Below are 26,367 nucleotides of genomic sequence, written 5' to 3'. Positions count from 1 at the left end.
GCCGAAATCACTAGGTGTCTTCTGCCAACCTACAGGATTTGCAGTTTGACTGGATACCTTACTCACTTCTTTAGAGCCATCAACATCATGAGCTAGCAGATTAAAAGCATCATCCTCATAAAACCTGAACCAACCAAGCATGGGCAAAATATTCAAAAGAACGCACACAGATGCTACAGCCCAGGTATCTTCTTCAATGAATTTCCTTTGCAGCTTTTCAAGGAGTGTGGTTTTGCATTACAAAGAAATCATACTCCCTTTAAAGTCTGAATAAAAACTACGAGAAATGCGGAAGAACTCTTGCACTGGAGAAGATGAGAGGGGAGGGTGAAGAAATGGGAAATCAGGGCAGGGAAGAAACGTAGTGAGGGCAGACATATTTATCGTTCAGGTGTTTTCCCCATTCACATATAAAGCGATGGTTTAACAACAATAGGGAGCCTCCTCTTCCACCTTCCTTACATATGACAGTAGCCACTATTTCTCCCAGCCCAGTTCCTGTATCAGAAACAAGAAGGTAAAAGAGATGGGACCTAATGCATGATTCAAGCCTATCTTCTCAGAAGGGTCAAAAGAATGGTCCTGGGGCTGAAAGTCTATTTTGCCACATATATATGATCCCTTCATAGCACGCCACACCCCATGTCTGCTATATAAGCAGTAAGTAAGTAAATCAGGGACGCGGGTGGCGCTGGGTTAAACCACAGAGCCTAGGACTTGCCGATCAGAAGGTCGGCAGTTCGAATCCCCGTGACGGGGTGAGCTCCCTGCTCCTGCCAACCTAGCAGTTCAAAAGCACGTCAAAGTGCAAGTAGATAAATAGGTACTGCTCTGGCGGGAAGGTAAATGGCATTTCCGTGAGCTGCTCTGGTTCGCCAGAAGCGGCTTAGTCATGCTGGCCACATGACCAGGAAGCTGTACGCCTACTCCCTCGGCCAATAAAGCGAGATGAGCGCTGCAACCCCAGAGCTGACCACGACTGGACCTAATGGTCAGGGGTCCCTTTACCTTTAAGTAAGTAAATAAATAAATAAGAATGCATACACACACACACACACAGAGAGAGAGAGAGATATGTGTGTGTATGTATATGTATATGTATATGTATATGTATATGTATATAAACAACAATAAATAACAACAAAGTCATTGCCACCTCAGTGTAAAGGCTCCACAAACACATAAACCACAGTTCCAGTTACAGATAGGTAGCCGTGTTGGTCTGCCATAGTCAAAATAAAAAAAATCCTTCCAGTAGCACCTTAAAGACCAACTAAATTAGTTCTTGGTATGAGCTTTCGTGTGCAAGCACACTTCTTCAGGTAGTGTGGTCTTAGTTGGTCTTTAAGGTGCTACTGGAAGGAATTTTTTTATTTTGACATAAACCACAGAGAGCTGAGGATGGGGGAAAGTACTGAAATAGAAGTGCTGACACACAGGAAACCAAGCACATTTGGGGAGGATGAAGGGGCTCTCTGAAAGAAATAATGGCATATTTCACATTAAGATGCAAGCATTAAACATACTTTCTCTGAAAACAGATCTTTTATCGATTTTGATGGGTTGATTTTCAACTAAGCATGCACGGGATCGCAGCTATATTTGAAATCCCGGCTTCTGATTCAGTTATATTTTTTCACCTGAAAAGTGCCTTTACTTTTCAGGTAAACACAGGGGTCCAGCCATGGGGTAGGGACAGATGGGGGTGAACTACTTGTTGTGGTATTGTTGGGGGGGGGCTCACAAAGTTAGCCAGTGCAAATTTAAGCATCAGTGAGCCTTTTCCATCTTCTGGATTATTGACGCAACACCAAATGGACAGCACATCCTTTGTTCACTTACCTGAAATAGCCTTCCCAACTTTCTTCAGTTTCCCTGCTACTTTCTGTGCGTCCTTAATGCTGGTGTCTTTCTGGCTATACAGTAGCAATCGTTTGGCATCAGAGAACAGGCGGGAAACGCTAAGGAAGATAGGATAATATAAGAAGGGGAAAGAAGGATAGTTCGCTTGACTCCAAAGTCTGTTCTTTGTATTGCACATTCCTGTTTACAACTGACTCATGGATCTGTCTTGCAAGTCCCACTAAAACGAATGAGGTTTGGTGAACAGCACCACCATGTTTTGTGAGAGCTCATTCCAACAGGATTGTGTCCCGTGTTAATTAGTGGCTGGATGTGCTATTTGCATTTTCTCCCTTCGCCAATGAAATTTTGGTATTTATTTTTTTTGACCAGCTGCTCATATCAATGCTTTATTCTTTTCCATCAAAAACTCCAGCTGTGGCAACATGCTTCCCATTTCCTCTTGGGATCAGGGCCTCAGAAGGTGTTGCAACTTTGACACGTGATTAGAGAAGTTGGTCACAGTTCCAGAGCAAAGGGCAGCTGGTCATTCGCTCCTCAGATGCAATAAGCATGCTAAAGACAGAGCAGAGTTATCTGATCCCAACAGGATCAAGCGAGAAACAGGACCATCCTCATTTGTACTAGTCAAAAATGTACTTGAATAATTTAGGATTGCCAAGAAGGCCTTCATTAGTGGATTTGATATCCCACTTTATCACTACCCAAAGGAGTCTCAAAGCAGCTAACATTCTCCTTTCCCTTCCTCCCCCACAACAAACACTCTGTGAGGTGAGTGAGGCTGAGAGACTTCAAAGAAGTGTAACTAGCCCAAGGTCACCCAGCAGCTGCATGTGGAGGAGCGGAGATGCGAACCCAGTTCCCCAGATTACGAGACTACTGCTCTTAACCACTACCCCACACTGGCTCTCACACAAGGACCCCAGACTCTCAGCTTTCATTTAAAAAATGTACATCTCTATCCGTTGTAGAAAGAAAGTTATGAAGCAAACTGTGCAGGTATCCTTCCAAGTGATTTCTGCGTGCTGAGCAAGCCAAGCTGCTCCTCCATGTTGGTGAAGTCAGAATTATAGGAACGGCTAAGGTTTCCGTGCGCTGCTCTGGTTCGCCAGAAGCGGCTTAGTCATGCTGGCCACATGACCTGGAAGCTGTACACCGGCTCCCTCGGCCAATAAAGCGAGATGAGTGCCACAACCCCAGAGTCGGCCACAACTGGACCTAATGGTCAGGGATCCCTTTACCTTTACCTTAAGGTCCTAAAGAGCTGCAGTTTTGCCCTCCCCTTTAATCCACTTTTCCTACTGCTTCCTACCTGCAAAGTTTTGCCTTGGATGAAATTTTTCCCGATTCACTGCCCTGTATGTTCCGCCCCAACATTCGCCCTGCCAAGCACAGCCACTATCTCAGAACCAAGCCAAAGGCTTCTTGCAGGGGTGCCAGAAAAAAGAACAGCCAACACCTTTTATAATGCAGACCAGTGCAAGGCCGTTTTGCCTCCGTTCCGTTCTTCATACTTGTCCCTTCACTACTCCCTGGGCCAGAGATTCATAAAGGAAGATATGGTACTCACATAGATTTGTTAAAATTTCCAACAATGCCTGGTGACTCTCCAGGAGTTGGGTAGCGGAAGCAGGGATTGTTGGCATTGCAAATAATCCCTTGGACCCATGGCAATGTTCCAGCTGAAGGCATGGCCTTGTTTGGAAAATGACCTGAAACACAAGGACAAAACTTAGGAATGTACATATTAGGCCATCAAGTTGCTTTCTCTCCTTTTGAAAAACCTTTGTCCTCAGTGTGTCTCCACCCCTCAAAAAAATATTATTCCGTGTCCACCATGAGAGAAGATGCATCTCTCTATCACAGAGGTTTCTAATGTACGCAAAGAGTTTACAGCTAGGAAACAACAACAGGAAAATACCCAGAGAACTTTCAAAAACCTTCAGAAATTTTTTGAACAGCGATTACAGTGGACACACAAAATGTGCTTCTATACCTTGGGGAATGATCTCTTTTAATTTTCCTTAAAACTACTCACTCCCAGATAGGTGTGTCTAGAATTGATGCCCGAAAAAAATCCCGTTGTTGAATCACTTTAAAAATCGTTAACAGAGCCATATTTAAAATATCCAGTGGTTTAAAAAGCTACGCACCTACAGCTCGGCTGCTGTCGCAATAATATGCGGCAAGCTATCCAAAGCTCATGTTGAAAAAACACCAAAGAACGTTGGAACATTAGATAACAGTTCTGTCCCTTAAATTCCTAAGCAGACCTAAAGAGGTCACAGTCACCTGCAATCAAGGTTTCTCTGAACGGCCCCAGATCTTGGTATAGGGGGAGGAAGGTACACCTGTGTGTGTTCATGACCCGGCAAAATGTTTGATGTAACTGAACTGCACTTAATGCATAAAATGAAGAGTATCTTCTTTTCTCAGAAGGCAAATAGTAATATCAATATTGTTAAAACAACTGGTATTTGTTGACCCATTGGCACAGGAAGAAACATGGCAGGTTGTTAATCACCCGGAAAGCCACTGTTATATGGCAGTTTAGTTGCATTTATCCTTGGTGTCTTTCTACCAATTTGACTGAGTATCCTCTGCAAGTTATCAAGCTTAGCTTTGTACTACCATTTTTGTTTGCTTGTTTTTGCCATAATGGACAGCAAAGGTGTTTCTCTTCCATGCTACCTTAGGTCCATCTGTGCTATAGATGCCAAACATGCATGCAGGAGAAGGGAGAGGATGAAGGCAATCTTTCTTTCTTTCTTTCTTTCTTTCTTTCTTTCTTTCTTTCTTTCTTTCTTTCTTTCCTTCCTTCCTTCCTTCCTTCCTTCCTTCCTTCCTTCCTTCCTTCCTTCCTTCCTTTTCCTTCCTTCCTTTTCCTTCCTTCCTTCCTTCCTTCCTTCCTTCCTTCTCATCATCACCAAATATAAAGCAAAGCATATGCATGTTCCATGCTTACATTCATGTTGTTCATAGGGTGGAAACGATAGCCGTACAGAGATCAATATAAAGAAGATAAGTAAAGGCCAAATGATTTCAATCAGCAGCTGGAACTAGAAGAGAGAAGAGGAAAGAAGAAACAAAATATTAATCATCCACATTTGGTATCAATAGGAAACTGAGGACAAGTTGGTTAAGTCCTTCACAAGCAGTATTAGAGTTGTGTCTTTATGTCAGCGTAATAACACTTCTGAAGAAGATACTGCATTTCAGTGTTTCATGAAAACTTCGTCAATGGGCCACTGATGCACGGACTGCTTTTTGGAATTCACGTATCTCATGAAAACACAGGATAAAAATTACATAGTGTTTTCTCTGATCATATCCACAAGCTTTTCAACCCACCACAGCATATGTGGTTATTTTCTCACAAAAATACAGTTGCCCCAGAAAAAAAATAAATAAATCCATAAACCTCCAGGGAAATACTTCATAGTGTTGTGGGATTGGTAGCTTGGACAAGGGAGGTTCAATGGAACTATCAGATAGGGCTGGAAGCTGACTTAATAATCAAAGGAAAGTTGTCCAAAAAATCTCCTTTGCTGGGAAAACTGCAGGGTAAATGGGCCAACAATGGCTAGGAAATTGTTGGGGACCAAGGATGGTGTAATCTGTGAAGCAAACGATGGGGCAAACTGTAATCTAAGTTGGAATGTGTTTTTGGGGTTCTGTCTCCCTGGAGCAGAAACCTGACGCAGGAGCAGTGGACTTGGGGTGCCGGTTGGAGAACTGAAGGTGTGACTCCTCCTTTGGTCAATGTGTATATATGTAAATAGGCACAGAAATCACAAAATCCTAAGAAGCCTCCAATGAACCAAACCTGAGTAAGGTCACTGCAGTCCTGGAACTTCGCACCACTTGGAAAACAGTTGGGAGAGCGTAACAATATACTTATCCACACAGTCACTGCCAACTGTCATATATATATAATGTTTTACATGTCAGTGCAGGAGTGCTGTTTAGAGCATTCGTAGCGGCATCAACATGTATCTAAAATTAGGCAACTGACATTTAACATAGGGCCAAGGCATGAAGGAGGACTGGGGGTGTTACTGTAACGCAGCTAAATCTAAACTGTAAATAAATCCCACACCTTCCCCCCCAAACACGGTAGGACTAACAGAGCAATTTCCACAGCATGGTCTGAAGTTACAGGGTACAGAAAATTTTGCTGAAGCTAAGCAAGTCTGGTCTGGCCAGCATTCGGATGGGAGGCTCTATGGCGGGGCAGAGCTCAGGTGCCTTTAATAGATGTGTCATGTCATAGCACGCTAGACCTCTCTTTTTGTTACAGTCAAACCTTGGCTCCCGAACTCCTCCATTCGGGAACGTTTCGGCTCCCGAACGCTGAAAACCTGAAAGCAAATGCTCCATTTTTTCAACATTTTTTGGAAGCCAAGTATCCAATGAGGCTTCCGCTGGAGGGCAGGAAGCTCCTGCAACCAATCAGAAGCCATGCGTTGGTTGCCAACATTTCGGAAGCTGAATAGGCTTCTGGAACGGATTACAGTCGACAACCAAGGTTTGACTATATTTTACTTCTGGGGATCTTTTATTTCCCTTTTCTAAACCTTTTCTTATCTGAAAATCAGATACCCAAATACTCAGTGGGATCTATCTATCTATCATCTATCTATCTATCTATCTATCTATCTATCTATCTATCTATCTATCTATCTATCTATCTAACCTAGCAGTTCTCACACCTAGGTCTCCATAGGAAAAAGGGGAGATATAATGATAACAAATGCATAAATAATAAAATGACTTTAATGTGGTAGCATTCCTTGCTCCCACAGCAGTGAAACTTAACAGTGCTTAAATATAATGCAGATTCATGCTGTCTGTTAAAAAAAAAAATCATAGCCAAAGCTAATTGTGGATGGACCTATCTTGGTCCAATACAAAATTAGTCTGGAAAACCTAGACTAATGGCTCAGATGCCTGGTGGATGTTCAGAGGTTAATCCATATGCTTCCCAGATTAAAACTGTAAGGTTGAGACGTTTGTGTGGTTGATGTTGGGTCCTCCTCACTACCACCCTCAAAGAATCACCCACGTGGTCAGTCAGGGAAAGAGGGATCATTCAAGTGGTTGAGGAAGAGCCCAACTTGCACTAGGAGAGGTGTGGTCAAGCTGGGAGGCAATAATAATAATAATAAAAATAATAAAAATAATAATAATAATGGCAGCAGCATTTGCAAACCGCTTAATATTTCTTTATATATCTAAGCAGTATACAACAGCAAAACAAAAAACAGTATCATTAAAATAAAAACGCAATCATAAAACAAGTATAATGGTAAGATAACAGCATATAAAAACTGAATGCTGGCGAATTCAAATTCAATATCCTTTTGGACCATTTTAGGTGGCCCAAAATTGGCCCATCTCCCCCAAATCTGGAATCTGAACCTGGAGAGTCTGTCTTAAATCCCTTGAAGTATTATGTCACTTGCAGACAACCGTTTCCATGGTGTGTGCCACAAGGCAAGTTGAAGGGAACACGTTTTTTCCAGTTTGCAGTGGTACCTTGGTTCTTGAATTTAATCTGTTCTGGGAGTCCGTCTGATGCCCAGAATGATTCGAAAACCAAGGCGCAGCTTTCAATGGCTGCAGGAGCTTCCTGCACTCAATCAGAAGCTGCTGAAGTTGTGCTGGACATTTGGCTTCCAAAAAACGTTCACAAACTGGAACACTCGCTCCCAGGCTTGCAACATTCAGGAGCTGATTCATTTGACAACTAAGGCGTTTGACAACCAAGGTACCACTGTACTCTAAATCTAGTGCCATCCAACTGCTGCTTTGGGAAGTGGTATACACACAACAATAGCCACAGATGTATACCAATCCTGTTGTTCCTTATGAAACACTCTGTTTTGCTGCGTCCCCCCCCCAAAAAAAACCCCCAGATTCTATCGGAATTGAGAAAAAGAATAGCTTATTGCTGTTCTTTTCAGAAAATTGGTTAGAGTCTTTAAAAAGGGGGGAAATGAAAACATCTAGCCAGGCTATGTATCTGCTGCGAAGGTGCAGTTCAATGGCTCAGAGTGCGCATACCATCTCAGTAAGTAATCTTGAGCAATCATCTTTTATTTCAACTCCTCATACTACTTGTATCTACATTAAGGAGGCAATAATGCTGGCCTCCCTTACAAGGATTCTACAAACATTAATTCATATTTGCAATATATTTAAATTAATATTTTCTATATAAATGCTGAAATTCTAATTCTTCTGCAACTAACGATGTTGCAATTTGGGACAGCTCACTTTATACACACCTAAACAGATGTGTGCTTCAACCTTACAGGGGGAATGGGTGGGTTTCTTTTCCTTTTTGGTGAAAGATTCTTTTCCCACAAGAGCTCGTCCCGTAAATAGCTTGGGCTGCATTTCCCTTCTCCGCCAGTTTTCCGAGCAGAAGCAGCAGCGGCAGCTGAAATAAGCATTGCAAAAGCCGGGTACAAAGCTCAGCTTGACGTGTACAGAGCAAGAGTTACATTTGTGCTGCTGGAAGGCAGCCAGGACAAAGTATATCCTGGCTGAACCCTGTGGGAGGAAAAAGCAACTTCAGGGGCGAGAGCTGAGCAAATACACACGCACTCGCCTCCTTGTTCTGCATCTCTTCCTCTTCATTTATGCATTTGAAAGCAGCCAGCTATCTACGAAGCTGATGCAAACCGTGCAAGATGTAGCAAGGGGATATTGACTGCAATCCACCAGGGGACTGCTGATATAGGCATCCCCTCATTTGCACGGGGGGGGGGGGTTACGTTCTAGGCCCTGCACACATAAGCAAAAACCGTTAAGTGGGGAGCACCCTCTAAACACTCTTTAAACACCCTCTCTGCTGCTCTCTCTCCAATCCACACCAAAAAACACTGCGTCCAAAAATATCCACTACTGGAATTGAAGCTCTGGGACTGGCTGGAGGCTGAAGGATGTGCAGAAAAGCAGCTCCGGCTGCTGTGCTACCACGTGCATCAGCTGTTAGGCGGGGAGGCTGAGCAGCCTAAACAAAGCCCCGCTGTGTCTTTGGTCTCTTCAAAGCTTCTTCTGCCCTCGCTGAAGTCCTTTTTGGGTTCCAGGGAGGGTCTTCTCATGAGCCATGAGGGCTCATTAGCTCTCTCCCGCCATTTCAAGGTTCGAACCAAGTTATTTATTTCTTGGTGCTTTGTGCATGAGTCAATTGTGCGTGAGTTAGGGCTGCCATTCGTCCAGAATTTCCCAAACATAGCCGGGATTCATCTGCCAAAAACGGCGTTTGGGTGGAATTTTTGAAAATTAGTCAAAGTGCCTGATTTCCTAAAAAACAGCTAAAAAACTTGATGGGGGGGGAGATGTTGCAAAAAACCAACAACTCAACTTTTTGAAATATGACAACCCTAGTATAAGTAGCGGTACACCTGTACAATTCTTTTTTGGTTGGCCAAAGCTCTAGCCACCCCTCTTAATCCCCAACCACCAGGAAAATTATCAAAGATGGTAGTCTCGCTCACAGACAGTGTTAGTGTCATCTCTGTATGGGCATGATGCATATGCAAGCATCGGTGACCTCACTAAGCAGGTGTGGTGAGCCTTTGGCCCTCAAGATGTTGCTGATCTACAACTCCCATCAGCCTCAGCAAGCACAGCCAACGGCCAGGGGTGGTGGGAGCTGTTACATCTGGAAGGCCAAAGGCTCCCAACACCTGGTGTAAATTATATACTGGTAGAGTTCCTCCATCTTTGGGATGAGTTCCAAACACGTAGCTGTGTAGGGTTTAAAAGTCCAGTCCCTGTCCTTGCAATATAAACACAGTATACAATCAGGAATAGCTCAAGCAAGCAAGCAAAAGTCAAGACCAGTGGCACCTTAAAGTCTCACAAATGTATTGTGGCAGAAGCTCTGGTGTGCTAATGCCCACATTGTTTGAGGCATGAAGTGGCTTTCAGAGCTGCATAGACCCCTCTGAGCACAGAGAGAAGAAAAGGCTTATAAAATAAACTCATTCTCAACAGCAGCAACTGTTGATGACACTATCTTTCCTCCATTGATAAATTTAACATAATGTAAACTCTTTGCGTAAGCTCTTATTGTTCTTTTAGTTCTACGGCAACGCTACCCCACTGGGTACCTCTGCTGAGTTCTTGTAAGAATTAAGGAATTATCAAGCATTGTCCATGAGAGGGGTCAGCATTGGGTGTCCTGCTAACCTGCAGGGTGGGAAAGCTCAGGTGATCACAGCATGTGCCCCTTAATCTACAGTTTCTTCAGCTTGAGGACACACATGCTTTGACCCAAAAGTATCCTGAGGTCTATATGTGTATGTATCAGCTTCCAAATGCTGAGGCCAAATCAGCAGCCAGAGAAACAGGGATTCCCCCAGGTTTACCTAGATTGATCCACTAATGGGAGGAGTCAACAGATTTTACACAATATATGTACCTCTTCATACAATGTCTTTGCTAGGTGTGCACCTATTTTTTAAATTAAGATATCTCTCTACGAAGTTTTTGGTGGCAGCATTGTAAATAAAAGCAGCATAAGCCTGCCTTGTTCTCTGCTTAGGCACGAACTAGCAGAGGAGTGGGGGCATTTTTCATAGAATCCCCCACCCTCCCATGTCCAAAAGAAATTGCTCCATATTCTCTGCAACAGTGTGGAAGGTGGTAGCTATACAGAGGAAGGATCACCAAACATTACCTCCCACTTCTTCTGTTAAGGAGAACCTCCAAGAGATCAAAAAACCTTTCCATGACTTCTTCAGGGCATTGTAAGATCCAACTAACAGATTACCGGTACTTATCTTCAGATCAATAGAACATCAAAGCCACTATACAAATCCTGGAGCTGTTTTTATCGAAAAGACTACCCAGATCAATGGGAGATTTGCACATGTGAGTAACCACTCTGTGTTTACTGTTTGGCACAAAAAAAATAAAAAATGGTTTTATAAGAAGGCCCTGTATTGGGAACCAAGCAACCAGTACCCTTACCTACTTTGTGAAAACCAAGCAATAGTGTGGGATCTTACCGTTTGCCTTCTCCTATAGGTGAAATTTTTCCATAGCAGCAAACCAAGCTGTGTCCAGAACACCATCTTCTTCCCTCTGTTTACACTGGCAGCACCACAGATGGCAACAGCACACAGCAGAGATACTGTGGCTGGTCATCAACTAGAAACAACAAAAGAATGGATTAGCAGGATTTGTTAATTCTTAAAGCAAAACAAACCACTTCCTTCTTTATGGTATGTTGCTTTGTTCTTACCTAACATAGGGCTGTGTAGCCCAATAACACCCACACAGCCACAGCAGCAATATTAAGGAAGATGAAGCAGGGGATTGATTACAGAGCTTCACCCAGATCTTGAACTCTAAGCCAAGTGTTTCCAAACTTTACTTTTTGTCAATAATCTGCCCTTAAGTAATGCAAGTACATTCCCCCACAAACCCCTGTCATCCACCACACACTGTAGTTCAAGGCCACATGTAACTATTCCACAGAGGCACCTGTAATTCTGTACAGTGGTACCTCTGGTTACGTACTTAATTCATTCCAGAGGTCTGTTCTTAACCTGAAACTGTTCTTAACCTGAAGCACCACTTTAGCTAATGGGGCCTCCTACTGCTGCCACGCCACCAGAGCATGATTTCTGTTCTCATCCTGAAGCAGTTCTTAACCCGAGGTATTATTTCTTAGTTAACGGAGTCTGTAACCTGAAGCGTATGTAACCTGAAGCGTATATAACCCGAGGTACCACTGTATTTCTAATTTCTATTCAAACTGCACACAGAGAGCCAAACAAGGTGTGATGCAGGAGATTCATAAATATAATAGATCCTGCTGTTTTTGAGAAATAGCAAAGGTGTTAAAAATTGTGACAGGGAGATTCATTTGATGGGCCGGATGGGGTCACTTTCTTCTACAGTTGTTTCCACAACTGAAACACACATAGAGAGAGTAGTACTCTTTGCCTCTGGAGGAAAACATGCGGTTATCATGTAAAAAGTAAAGGTAAAGGTACCCCTGCCCGTACGGACCAGCCGTGTCCGACTCTAGGGTTGTGCGCCCATCTCACTTAGGAGGCCGGGAGCCAGCGCGGTCCAGAGACACTTCCGGGTCACGTGGCCAGCGTGACGAAGCTGCTCTGGCGAGCCGGCACCAGTGCAGCACACGGAAACGCTGTTTACCTTCCTGCTATAAAGCGGTACCTATTTATCTACTTGCACTTAGGGGTGCTTTTGAACTGCTAGGTGGGCAGGAGCTGGGACCGAAAGACGGGAGCTCACCCCACCACGGGGATTCGAACCGCCGACCATGCGGTCGGCAAGCCCTAGGCGCTGAGGTTTTACCCACAGCGCCACCCGCGTCCCTGGTTATCATGTAGGCACCTGTTATAAGAACTTTATAAAATAAATGTATAAACCACATGTCTGAAACCTCACAGAATATTCCTGAAACCATTTTGTCTCTCCCAAATGACCTCAAACATTTCTCTGCAAGGTCAAAGGAAATGGCGAGCCTCCCCATTGTCTCTTTGCTCACAAATCCTGTATCAAGGGCACATTGAAGATATGAATAGGATGAGCCTGTGACCTGGATTTGGGAACTGAGTAGTTATCATAACAAACGAGTGGCCAGGATGCCCAGGTAATCCAATCAGGTAACCTGGCAGACAGGATAAAAACAACGCACTCAGATTTCTGTTGTAGACTGCCCCTTCTCTGATGTACATATGATGTATGGAGGGGCGGTCTTGGGCTCCAGGGTGGGCAGTTCAGAAGTCTATTTAAGGGCTTGCACACCTTTGTCCTGGGTCCCTCCTGCTTCCTGTTTGTGGCAGTGAGCACCCTGTTGCAACAGTTAATAAAGATCAGACCTATAGCCGCTTTGCTTTTGTATATCCTGGTCTGGTCTCTGCTCATTTCCCAACCGGTTTGAGCCTTAAAAGGTATGCTCTCTCCAAAGGTCCAGTCTTCCTTAAGAAGCTGAACCCCTTGAAGGGACCCCTCAATATTCTTGTTTCACACATGTATGTTTTGCTCTGCAGGGCAAATACCAGCTTGAAGTGGGTAGGGCAATTCACAGTGTAGGAGAAAGGATAGACCTTCTCTACTCCAAAGCAATAGTCCCAATCTGATTCAGGGGCCTATGGCTTCTTTTACCTTGGGAGAGGAGGGAAGCAGGAAATCTGATGATAGATTTCCCTGGGTAACATCAAATTTGGCCCTAAACCCAAACCAGCAGAAGGATTGCTGCTACGGAACAGTGTTTGTTAAAACTACTGCAGTGTCTGCAGACCATTCATGGTCTGCAATGCACTCCCTGCAACATGATGCATTGCTGTATACCCGCTTGTATCCCCTTCTTGATGAAGAGTAGTTTAGAAATTTAATAGATAAATATATCATATAAGAAAATGCAGAGAGCTGTTTTCAGAGCAGAACAGTGACTAATGCAAGATTAGAACTCAGCTCTCAATCACCCTTCCCCCAACCCCCAGATTGGATTACTGAAAAATGCCTCAGCAGCATGGAAGAGACACTGGCTGATAAGCCCCTCCCTGCTATGTGACAATGCCTCCTGTTTATCCTCCTCCCCCCATTTTCAGTACAGCTGCACCAAAGGGCAGAAGAGGTGGAGTTTTGATCCACGAACCTTTCAAGCAACTTGCCCTGTGGCAATTGTCAGGGAGGAAAGTGTGACAAATCCACGAAGCAGAAAGTGCAAAATTCTAAGCACAAATTTGCCCTTGCTTTAGGAAGGTTGGCATGGCCAGATGTCATTTCTGAGCACCCCAAAGGCAGCCCAGGACAGTATGCTTGTGCAGCTCCAAAAAACTCCCCTAAAAGTCTTCCTTTTCAGCCTCCTATTGTTTGCATCAGTCTCGACAGTGCGCCTCTGGGAGCGAAGTCAAACTGCTGTGTTAGCAGCAGCAAAGTGACCTCCCCGGGGTGCAAGCTTGGGCAGTATATATGGAGGTCCTGGGCTGCCCAGATGACAAAACCCTCTCACTTGGCCTAGCTCGGTCCAAAGGAAAGCACAGCAATATGTTTGGCTGCAGGAGTTACTGGAAGGAGGCGTACAAGGCGCCATCCAACTGTCTTAGGGACTCCAGACTTGTGTAGAATTTACTCCTTAGCCTTTTCTTCTCCTGGAGATATCCCGCAAGGCAATGGAGGTTTAGGAACAGGTTTCCTTCTGCTAAATGGGCTACCTTCCCAGGTGGATGAGCCACACCTGCCCCTCACTTCTCTCCACAGCAGCGGTTCTCAACCTGTGGGTCCCCAGATGTTGTCGGACTACAACTCCCATCATCCCTGAACTCTGGCCTTGCTAGCTAGGGGGGACGGGAGTTGTAGTTCAACAACATCTGGGGACCCACAGGTTGAGAAAGGCTGCTCTACAGCATGTGCAGAAACCGCCTTCTTGACCGCTGGACCCACTATTGCTCTCATCTGCTCAATCTGCCGGAGCCTGTCTTTGAATGAAGGGCAAGTCCCCAACTCACCAAGGGTTTGAGGCCCATTGGCTACCTTCACCTGGTTTAGCCAGCCAGTCAAAGCCATTCCTGAGGTGTGGCCGCTGTTGTATGCTGACAACTTCTAGGAATCACGAGATGAATGCAGGGTGGGGACCAAAGGTGGACAAGCTACCCCAGAAGGAGCACAACATGTCTCCCACCAGAGGTACTACCCCTCCTCTGACACCCCTACAATAACCTAAAATCAGTCTCTGAACCTTGGCAGGGTACACCCATTACCCATGACCATATTTTCACAGCTGTATAGTTTAAGGGGTGTTGGAAATTAAAACTGTGCAGTTGCATTTCATTCTCAACGCAACCACAGCTGTACTGAACAAACATTAAACAGCCTTAGGGAAGAGGGAAGCTTTGGCAAACAATACAGTTGTTTGCTCTCTGACTAGGAGGAAAAAATGGTATGGCGGGGGGGGGGGGGAGAACCTTTCCCCTAAAAAGTAACTATTTAGTCAGTGACTGAGCAATGTTATAAAACCAGAGAGCAGACAGCAAAGGCTGTTGGCAGTAGGGCTTAACTATACTAGGAAACATACCACTCTCTTCATTTTATTATTATTATTTATTCATTAAATTTATATCCTGCCCTTCTTCCTGGAGGCGCCCAGGACAATACAAACATAGACAATTAAAAAACAAAACAGTTAAAACCTTCTAAAACCAATTGCAATTAAAAACACCCGAAAAGCAGTTTCAATTAAAAACACAGTTGTGAATTATGTTTTAAAAAACAAAGAAATAATTCTGAGAAACCAGGCTCTATTTTTTAATTATTATTAAAAATGAAGAACGGAAGGAAGGATACAGCCCTCATGGCTCCTGAGATTCCCAGGTTGCTATATCTGTGTAATAAGACCTCTACTCTGAAGTTTCAACACTGGTCTCTACAGAGCAGGATGTGATTTTCTGGCAGGTTTGCGATCTAGCTAACATGGTCTGGAGGTGCTTATAGTATGACCCAGGAACTCCCAATAAGACTGCACAAATTTCAGCACCAGGATAGAATCACAGAATTGTAGAGGTGGAAGCAGATGACCACAAAGGGCATCTAGTCCAACCCCCTGCAATGCAGGAATATTTTGCCCAATGTTGGGCTCAAACCCATGACCCTGAAGTTAAGAGTTTCATGCTCTACCAACTGAGCTACTCCACAATTCCATGGATCAGCACCACACAGAGTTAGTGCCCCAGATGGCCAACACGTCTACATAATCACATCATAGCACAGTTACAACACCACCAGTGGACCAGCACACCTCACCCCAGAGGACGGCATAAATGAGGGGTTGGATTGGATAATCACCAACCATTATGACCAGGGATGGTAGCAGTCATAATCATGACAACTGCAGGACCACAGCTTATCTATACCTGGTATAGACATTGCTGAATGTACGAACATCAGGTATTGCAGTCCAGTATGAAGCAAATATTGAGCATGAGAACTTCACAGTTGTGGGTTCGAGCCCCAGGTTGGGCAAAAGATTCCTGCGTTACAAGGGTTCGGACTATATGGCCCTCGTGGTCCCTTCTAATTCTATGATTCTATGAAACAATCCACCATGAAGTACACAGAGTTTTCTATTTCATCTCTGGCATACTTGTGTTGAGCAGGGATGGAGAATGAGTGGCCCTTTAGATGTTTCCAGTCTACAGTTACCATCAACCCCAACGGTTGCCCATGCAATATCGCAGGCCACACATCTCTAACCTCTGCATTAAAGGCACCACTCACTTCCCACCCTTCTAATGAAAGACAAGGAACAAAGGACTAGAGAGACTGAGCTGTTCTTCCATTTCCCAAATGCAGAGCCCGCAGGGCAGCTGCAAACGATCTTGGCATGCTAACGCCAGCTCGCCCTGCTGTTTCTGATGTGCTGTCCTTGCTCTGAGAACAGATAAAACTATTTGAGCCTGGGGTGGTGGTGGGAGGAATCAGTCCAGGCTCTTTCATAATAAAGATCAAAGGTTGGATCCAACTCCTATTGCAAGCAGTGTTTGACTTTTAAATATAATGTAAGATTAAACTCTCAAAGGTGAGTTCTTCTTGGCCATTCCAACTTTGGGGAAAAGAACACCAAATTACAACAGCCACTTGCAACAGGCCAGCTGCCCAAACAGTGCTTCCACCATTCTTGTTTTGCACCCATCAACTATTATGGTTGGAGACGGCATCAGATAATTATCCATTTCTATACACATTGCCCTTTTCAGATTGGGGGGACAGCGCCTGCACCCCAATCTTGATCCAACTGGAACTCCATGCCCACCTAAAGGTCTGACTCGGCACTTAGTGCTGGTTCACACCTGCATTGCTTTATATCTACAGTTTCAGGTGGTAGTGTTGCATGTGTGAACAAGCCATCCAGTTCAATCACCAGAATTTTGATATCACATCAGCGCACAACGCTCTTCCATGGAGTCAGTCCATAGAATCAACCACAACTCATCAAACCATTTATGTTCAAGCAATGAGAAATCAAGTGAGGTGTGTGCATGTGTGAATCAGCCTGTACATGAGCTGCCTTCAAGAACGTTATATTTTTGGTCAACCAGGTTGGCTTTTGCTGCCTTCAATAAAATGCACCAGTACTACAGGTCTTGGTTATATACATATCCTGAATTCTTCTCTGTGTGCTGCATTTCTAAGTATGTCTCATCAGAAGAAAATCTAATTAAGTCCCTAGGGACTTACTCCCTTGTAAGTGTGCTTAGGAGTGGAACCAAACAATATGCTCCTATGCTTGTTTATTCGGAAGTAAGCTCACCTGTGGCCCATAAGGCTTACCCTTACTTAGAGATATATGTGCATACCATTTTCAGCCTTAAGGTAGAATCCTATGCACACTAAACTAGGAGTACGTCCCACTTAACTGAGTGAGACGTACTTCTGCGTAGGCATACATAGGATTGTGCTGTTAGTGCACCTTTCCCCTTCCTCTCCCCTCTTTCCCCTTCCTCTCCTCTCTTCCCTCTGTTAGGATCTGTTTTAATTGGACTTTTACATGCTTTAGTCCAGTGTTGTACCAACAAAATTTTCCTCCTTTTAAATTTGCACAGTTATGATCCTTAGAATCTGGTAAGTGATTAAACAACAGAAGCAAAAATAACACGCAGCCCACCACCATTTTCCTAACTAAAAGGCTACCTAAAAATAAACCAATATTAATCTGGGCATGGACTACATGGAATTGGCAGAAATGACTGGCAGAATCCGAGACCAGGGAGAAGAGTCGGTGAAAGAAGACTGGAAGAAATTCAAAGACTACTTACAGAAACATTGTAAAATTAATGAATGTTAGAAGGATGTTGGATAGAAACTAAGCGGTTTCCAGCTGTAATGCTTTAAGAGATATGAAAAAAAAAGAGGTTTTACAAATGGGTAAAAGTTTAATGGTAAGGATTTGCTGAACTAACAAATCGAACTGGAATACAAAGAAGGGAGGTATGAGGAGGTCCGAGGAAATAAGTGTATGGAAGTTATGTTATTGAAAATTAATGTGTGTTTTTAACTGTTTTTTTATTTTGTATGTTTATTTTTCTTTTTTCTTGTTATATCTTAAAAACTTTTAATAAATATTTTTTTAAAAAATATATATTAATCTGGGCATGAAATCTTTTGTTTCAGACACATGCATCTTCTTCCCCAGTCTTCGACTGGATCGCTTTAGTAAAGTGTTATAATTCTAGCTGTTTTAACCTGCTGGTCAGTTACTCTTGTCTCCCTGCTCTATATTCTGGCTTGTTTATATTGTATCTTGCTTTTATAATTTTGTATTTTAGCTATTTTAAAAATGCTGATCTATGACCATAAGAAACTGATTGATTGATTGATTGATTGATTGATTAACTAAAAGGCTGAGGCCCAGCACACTAGACAGGATCCGCACCATAAGGTCGTCAGATTCCTAACTAATTTGAGCAAAGTTCCTTTCAAAATAACATCACCTAATGTAGTATGTTTTTCAGTTAAAAACAATAATAATAAAATAGTGTTGAACTGGTGTGTGTGTGTGAGAGAGAGAGAGAGATAGAGAGAGAATGAATATCTATATTCTGGTCACAGTGAACCGTCACTGTGATGCTGGTAGGGCTAATGGACACTGTTTCAGACTGAAGTCCTAAAATGGTGCCACAAAACATGGGCTCAACAGCTCATAGAAACCAAAATCAAAATTTTAAAGTCCTGATGGTCAGTTTTGGAGCTAAGCAGAGATCTGAATTCAGCCACCATCATCCCACACCCTACAGCTCCCAAAGAGCTGATCAGCAGAATTTTAGGTTTTTCAAATACGAAGCCCTGGCTGCCCTATGCAGGCAGTGTTAAGATGAGAAACGTTAAAACCACCATAAAAACAATAGTGAAGTGCCATTCAAACAAACCATTCAAACCTTTTGAAACAAGTAATTTTTTTCATAAAAAGGACACCACCAGCTATTTTTCTTGTTGCGGTTTTCCGAAAGGAAAGCGGAAAAGTTCTACAAAATAACGAACACCAAATGACAGTCACATTGCACCATTTCTCAAAAGGATTCCTTTTGGAAGGACCTCCCGGCCACCCAAAATAAAATTTAAAATAGCTAGGGTAGTCAATTACCTCTTTATGTTGCATGGAAGGTACAAACCGGTTATGGCAGCTGTAAGGAATGGCATCGATGAAATTGCCCACATCTGTAATTTAAGCAGGCAGTTCCACTCAAAATCTTACAAAGCTGAAAGACTTACCTGAATCTACTCCGCAAATCTAGACTTTCAACTAGTAATACCTCCAAGAGATCCAGCTTATTGCTATCTAAGTTCTATGAAGCACTGTAGTCCACGCCAAGTGCTGTCCCGGTCACAAATGTCAGCAGTGGCTGTGAGCTTTGAACCTCAAACCTTGGGGCCGAGCCATTATCAGATGAATGGAGCCGATATGGCCAGTTGTGCTTTCTGGAATCTCAAAAGCAATGCTTTCTGATAACTAGATTTTAAAGTTTCCCTACAACTTCTAGCTAGATTTCAAAGCAACTCCACAATAATTCACCTCAACCTTGAGATATTGAAATGTATCTGAACAATATGAATCCCACTGTTGACGTTTAAGCATTTTAAACGGCAGCTTTCATTCTTAAAAATTGCAAGCACATTGCAAAACTGCAGACAGATGCAATTTTCTACACATTGCATCAGATAAAAGAGCATATATATGGTTGGCCATGCTGTGGCCATTACACATATTTCTGTGCCTTGCTGTTACAGGAATAATGTTCAGCTTGTGTTAACTTTATCAGTAACTTGACATCCCTGCCTTATTTTACATTGTTAGGCAGAAGGCTTGGCAGAGTTGGATTTCAACACACCTCCATACCTGGTGGTAACAGTGTCAGGTCCTGGTGCCATCCCAGTGGGTCAGGGCAGAGGAGGCAGCAACAACACTTCGGCAAGCATGCTAGGCAAATCATCAAATTAATTACAGCAGCTTGAAAGTATAATGGTTAAGAATGGCTGTGTGCCAATCTGCTGCCAGACTGTAAACTTCTCAGGTTTGCCTCTCTTGATAAGAGCTTCTAAACGTTCACACCTTGATATGCTTTGACTAAATGACAAACATGGGGTTTTAAGAAACACAGGCCAGTGTGCCTAAGAACTTTCTCCCGCAAAAAACAAAACAAAAACAAAAACATCTTTGGGGAAAACTCTAAGTTATGTGACTCTGAAGTCCTGTTTAGCTCCACAAATTTAAATAATGCTGGTCTAAATATCATGGGAGAATGGCCAAATGGGAGAGGTTTTTGCAGCTACCCTGTGCTTTGCATCTTTGGAAGCTTGCAAGATGCTGCAGGAGAGAAACTGTGAGTAACAGTGTTGGAGGGTTTATTTTTTATAATGATCAAGGTGTTAGGGCTCCCTTGTTATTTTTGCTATTGCAACAGTGTCGTGTTGTTAATATAATCTTGTTATATTTATAGTTGCTTTTCGTACATTGCTCCATTTGCTATTGTGTTGCTGATTTATTATGTTACATTTTCCTACTGTTTTTGCACTGTTTGGGTTGTGATACACATCCCTGCTTCGGCCATGTTTCTTCTTTTTTGTGGAAAAGCAACATGCGGATGAAATCATCAACAGACAAACTCTAGATAAGTCAGGAAATGCAATCAATGAAGGAGAAAGGACGAATCTCTTTTGTATGCAAAGCATTATGATAGAAATCCAGAGCCTATCCTGTAATCTCCTTTCCAGGTGCTAGAATGTACATTGATATACTTCATCAGCTTTTCCATCCCATGTTCCCCTCAAGATCAAGGTGGCAGGCCTAGTGTCAGCACCCAGTATCTTTGGGCAACTGCTGGGACCCAGTGTCACGGCAGGACTCACTTCTGAAACCCATACCCCCCTTAAACAATTATTTTCCTAATGGGAGCTAGGCTACCATTTTGATTTCCCACAATACCTCAGTAGTCACTTTTATTTCCTCAAAATGTAGCAACAGTACTGAATACTGAGTTGGAGCCAGAACGGAAGATAGGTTTTACCACATGGCCACCCATCCTTGGCTTGTTATTTACAGCAGCTGCTGGTGGTAGGGTCTGAAGCACAAGGTATGGAGAAGGGGCAGGGTTTGCCATTTCCTGCTAAAATCTCTCCTCCAGGCTCCAGTTGATATTTGCCCCAAAGCTGTCTTTTACTAGAATGGTATTTCTGGGGTATCATAGCAGAGAGGATGGGGCAAAAAAATGTTGTAGAAAAATGCCATGGGGAGTTAAAGCCAGACCCCACACCCCTATGTACCATAGTCCCAGTCTGGACCATGCCATTCCACCACTTTCTAATGCTTTAAAAAGAACAATCGAAGGATGTACAGTGGTACCTCAGGTTACATATGCTTCGGGTTACAGACTCCGCTAACCCAGAAATACTACCTCGGGTTAAGAATTTTACCTCAGGATGAGAACAGAAATTGTGTGGTGGCAGCGGGAGGCCCCATTAGCTAAAGTGGTACCTCAGGTTAAGAACAGTTTCAGGTTAAGAACGGACCTCCAGAACGAATTAAGTTCTTAACCCGAGGTACCACCCTACAATCGCACAGCAACCACATTGCCTTTTCCAGGTCTTTTTCTTAGCAGGAAACAGGATTCTTTGCCTCAAACTTCTTTTTTCTCCTCGTCTTCTCACAGAATGGCCTCCATACAACCCAGAGGCCCCCGACAGGAATGCCAGACTGAAATTTCAAACACATTTTGGAGCTCTGCCCCTGAAGAAAGGAATAGTTCCTTCTCTGAAATGGCGAAATGAGGCAATATATAAAGGGCACAAATTATGTCAGGGTATCTAACAATTTCAGGCTGAATACTTCACAGCGCTTCTCCAATCGATGAGCTCATATAGCAGTGAAGATGGGGCTGACTGGCAGGCCGACTCAACTGGCTTATGGGCTTATGACCTCACCATAAATTCAAGAGCTTTCTACAAGTCAAGTGATATTTTTACTGGCATTATGTTTTATCTGCATAAAACCATGAAACACCCAGATGTAATTTTATGAGACGGCACCACATAAAACGCTGGAAGTCCCAAACGTTGCCAGTGAAAACAAGAGCTGAACTTATCAATCCGTAAGAAGATCGTTAACATTCTGAAATTGGAGGATATTTCACTCTCAGTAAAATTCTGGCCAGAGAGGACAGCAGTGTTTAGAGAACCTCATCTCTGAAAGAGATATGAGAGATTACTGGCAATGCATTGCAGGGAAAAGAATAAGTAGTATTTACCAATCAATGCAGAACAGAATACTGTAAGCTATGATGCGGACTGTAAAAGCCATTATTAACGGCATCCATAATAAAATATGCTCTCTTGCTATAATGAGATTTCCAATATACCTCCACCCAACCTTGCAAACTTCCAAGTGAAGCCAATAGTTCTTGGTGGTGGGGACTAATCAAGATTCTGGACTGACTAAGTCAAATGAAATACAATAAAATGTTCAATTAATCATGTCTAGTCTTTTTATCGCCAATAAACAAGCCCATGAATGAGATAAGAAAAACTCAAGACAAACTACAGTATCTCCAAAGCCAGACAGAGTCCCAGATGACGAGATTAGTTTTCAGGTTTAACATGGATCCCATATACTGTATATGGATTTACAGCCATGGGAATTGGTTTATTTGAATGAGATTAAAAACGATTGTTTCTTGGTGGCAAGGGTAGCCAACATGGTACCCGTCAGAGGTTTTGGACTGCAACTACCATCATCCCTGAGCATCAGCCATGCTGGCTGGGGCTGCAAGGAGGTGTAGCCCACAACAGCTTGAAGCCACCACATCGGCTAACCTTGCTCTAGGGCAACTGCTGTCAAAGTGTGTCCTGGAGGAGTCTTTGGTTCCTTGGAAGCACATCAATGGGCTCTTGGGCAACAGCTTGCCCAACATTATCGTTTCTCCTCCACAGTGAGAAGTCACAATGAATCATAGAATAGAATCATAGAATCATAGAGTTGGAAGAGACCACAAGGGCCATCGAGTCCAACCCCCTGCCAAGCAGGAAACACCATCAGAGCACTCCTGACATATGGTTGTCAAGCCTCTGCTTAAAGACCTCCAAAGTAGGAGACTCCACCACACTCCTTGGCAGCAAATTCCACTGTCGAACAGCTCTTACAGTTAGGAAGTTCTTCCTAATGTTTAGGTGGAATCTTCTTTCTTGTAGTTTGGATCCATTGCTCCGTGTCCGCTTCTCTGGAGCAGCAGAAAACAACCTTTCTCCCTCCTCTATGTGACATCCTTTTATATATTTGAACATGGCTATCATATCATCCCTTAACCTCCTCTTTTCCAGGCTAAACATGCCCAGCTCCCTTAGCCGTTCCTCATAAGGCATCGTTTCCAGGCCTTTGACCATTTTGGTTGCCCTCCTCTGGACACGTTCCAGTTTGTCAGTGTCCTTCTTGAATTGTGGTGCCCAGAACTGGACACAGTACTCCAGGTGAAATGTTTCAAGAGTTTTGGCATACCTTCTGTTCTCAGTTGTTGTGGGGCAACAGGGTGGACCAACAGAACTGGCCAGCACAATAAGTCTATTCAAAGCTAAATCCCATTGACCTTAATGGAGCTTTCTCTAGGTTAGCGAGTCTAGGATTGCAGCCTAAAATGCATACATATAGTCTCTCGCTCATATTAGTTCAAAGTCTCATTACTGTAGCGTTCAAGCATGCAACAGTACCACACGACGTTAATTCTTGTTTATCTTTCTACAGAAATTGTCCCTTGGGTATAAATACCTCCATGTGTTTGTATGCCGGTAAATACTCTGCCCTCTGGTGTCAAGTTCTCAGAACTACTTTAAAAATCTACCTCTAAAGAACTGGACAGGGGGCACTCCCTGAACTTTACAGTCTTCAGAAAGTGCTGGGCTGTCATTCTTCAAGTGGCAATTAAACACGGATTGTCTGGACTGTGTGGTCTGTTCCTATGTCAGCACCAGGAGACACAATGGAAGCACACCAGTGTCCTAGCATGGGCCAGGAACTACTGTAACCATATAATCAGATTGTACACCTGCTTGCCACTCACAAGTGGAGCACCAAACAAACAGAAGCAGCACATAGGGCGACATTCACACTGTACCAGCAACGTATTAAACAAGATAGCAGAAGTACGAACAAGCCCACTGTAGGCAAAACAGAGATTTGAGACTGGCTCAAGGGACTCAAATCCCCATTTCAGAGATGCTGAATTGGTGTATTGCATTGCCCACGTGAGCCCAACACTGAAAGGCACACACAGTTTTACAATGCATCTCTTCTGTCACACTTTAATAACAGTAACCACAAAAAGTGCAAGATCAAGGATGCTTGTTGGGTTGTGCGTTAAAAAGAAGGAGGGCGGTTAAAGGATTTTTAGTGAATACTTCAGCTTTTCAATGATTGATTTGACTTACTTTTAAAAATGAGCATTCTACTCAACAGTGGGGCCTTTTGATATACTAAAGAGGGTGCTGGCCTATCAAAGAAAAGCTAACACTCAGGGTTAAGATTATAATTTGCTACCTGATTCAAAGTGCCGCCCCTAATTTATCAGTGAAGTTTTAGCTGATTAGTCTACCCATTGATCTAACAGCACAATCTAATGTTTACTCAGAAGGAAGCCCTACTGAGTTCAAATGGACTTACTCCCAGGTAAGCAGGTACAGAATTGCAACCTAAGCCTATTAAAGGAGTGGGTGGGGGGAAAACCCCATTGATTTCATGCAGACCATCAAGTCAGCTTGGTATGTAATTTTGATTTCTTATTTCTGCAGCACCCCTCAGATTGCCTGTTAGAAGTGGAAGCCAGAGTTTATTTTGAGGGAAAACTGTTGTCCCAGCTGCTTTTCCAAAAAAAGATGGTGCCTCCAGTCCAGACTAGCTCAAACTCATAATGTCTAAAAAGCACTCTCTTTCTCACCTAACACACTAACTGCTTCCTAATGGAGTTAACATGATGTGAAGAAAGTGTTTCTTTATTGGATTAACCTAAGAGCTATTTAGGAGCAGAGCTAGGGGGATAAAATGTCCAATTCAATGTAGTCATTCATGTTAAAGAAGAAGCAGGAGCCTGATATTGATGCTTACACCTTTGCAAAGCATTTATCCCCAACCCAAGTCAAGAATTTATTAGAAGGAACGAAGGAACAATTAAAACTTGTCATTTAAATTGATAGAGCTAATCTGTAAGTGGTCTCTCTCTGAATCACCCCCCCCCCCTTTGTACTTCTTATTTGCTCACAGAATTAAGCAGCTTTGTCTGGGAGGAGAAAACACAGTGTCAACAGTTTTTCATCCTATCCGGCTGCCTGCTTGCTTGTCTTGTCTTTCTGACACAGTACTTGACTGAGGATCACATGTTTTCGTCTAGTGACCAAGGCTGAAAAGTGCAAAGGGAGCAGACTTTTCCCCTTCGTGAATCATACATAACAGAAAACAGAAAAAGGAACACTAATGTTAAAGTGGGAGCCAAGTCTCCCAAGCATTTAACACAAACTCCATCAAAATGGGACTCCAATCCCACAGGTTCATAGCTGCACTACTCTATAAAGGTAACAGCGTGGAGTAAGAAAAGTGTTCAGTACCATTTATATGGAGAATAGATAGATCCTAGGGTACAGAGAGGAAGTGAAACCCACATTGGAGGTCTGTGTCACATTTCATAATGCAACTTCCTTTGTTCCCTGGATTTCTAGCCAATATTCTGCATCAGGCGTAGCTCAGTAAACTTTTCCTTTCTGGCTCCCATTTTGCAGATCTCTTTACAGCCCAATTGCTATAAAAGTGTGATTTTGCTGGCTGCAGACAATTTTGTACCATGGAAGTCAACGGAAACCACTGAGAACGGAAGCTCAATTTCAATAGCCCCATCCGGTGTTTCCTATCCCCTGGTTATCCAAGAATGTGACATACAGAAAGAACCAAGGAACTGTATCTTATATATACGACGACTGAGTCTTTCTATGAATACTAGAAAAGTGAAGATAAATATCCTCAGCGACTGCAGTGAAGACATTTTAGTTCAGAAGTGATCAAAAGGTGAACGAATTAAGGCCCAGCACATTTTCAATTGTCAGGCTCTTCTTCAAACAAAAATAATATGCGATCCACTTTATAAAAACCACACAATCAATTTGCCGCCTGCAGTAACACCCATGTGGTATTCTATCAAAAGCCAAATCTAACGTGATAGAACATAACACAGGAAGACAAGAGGAAGCCTCCCTTATTTAATATTTTTAACTGAGGGAGAACAGACTGAATCCCTAATGGATAGCTATTACTTTTTCAAATAGGGAGAACCTTTCTCTAGAACGATTTAGAGGACTGTGTGGCACACATTTTAGCAGTCAATTTTATCTGCAGAGTAGCAGAAGATATTCATGCTAAGGGCATTGATGAAATCACTGCCTTAGGAGACAGATGCAGGAGGAGACAAGCTGAATGATAGAACAACA

The 26,367-nt window shown here is 43.2% G+C and overlaps 1 protein-coding gene and 1 long non-coding RNA gene across 2 annotated transcripts in view; one reads left to right on the top strand and one right to left on the bottom strand.

Annotated features, from left to right (window-relative positions):
- The window catches only part of LOC308577017, a 243,969-nt gene that overhangs the window by 43,612 nt on the left and 173,990 nt on the right, over positions 1 to 26,367 (top strand). The gene's annotated exons all lie outside the window — the stretch shown is intronic.
- ABCA1 (ATP binding cassette subfamily A member 1) overlaps positions 1 to 26,367 on the bottom strand; it is a 111,278-nt gene that overhangs the window by 79,629 nt on the left and 5,282 nt on the right. The window contains exons 2-5 of the mRNA XM_081175998.1: positions 10,890 to 11,031; positions 4,829 to 4,922; positions 3,434 to 3,575; positions 1,843 to 1,961 (exon numbers count right to left, since the gene is read on the bottom strand). Of these exons, the coding sequence (XP_081032124.1) occupies positions 1,843 to 1,961; positions 3,434 to 3,575; positions 4,829 to 4,922; positions 10,890 to 10,955 (421 nt within the window). The 5' untranslated portion in view covers positions 10,956 to 11,031. The remainder of the gene's footprint in view (positions 1 to 1,842; positions 1,962 to 3,433; positions 3,576 to 4,828; positions 4,923 to 10,889; positions 11,032 to 26,367) is intronic.

The sequence above is a fragment of the Podarcis bocagei genome (genome assembly GCF_964188305.1).
Source record: "Podarcis bocagei genome assembly, chromosome: 17".
In the NCBI taxonomy this organism is placed as follows: Eukaryota; Metazoa; Chordata; class Lepidosauria; order Squamata; family Lacertidae; genus Podarcis; species Podarcis bocagei.
This window is presented reverse-complemented; position numbering and strand designations above follow the sequence as displayed.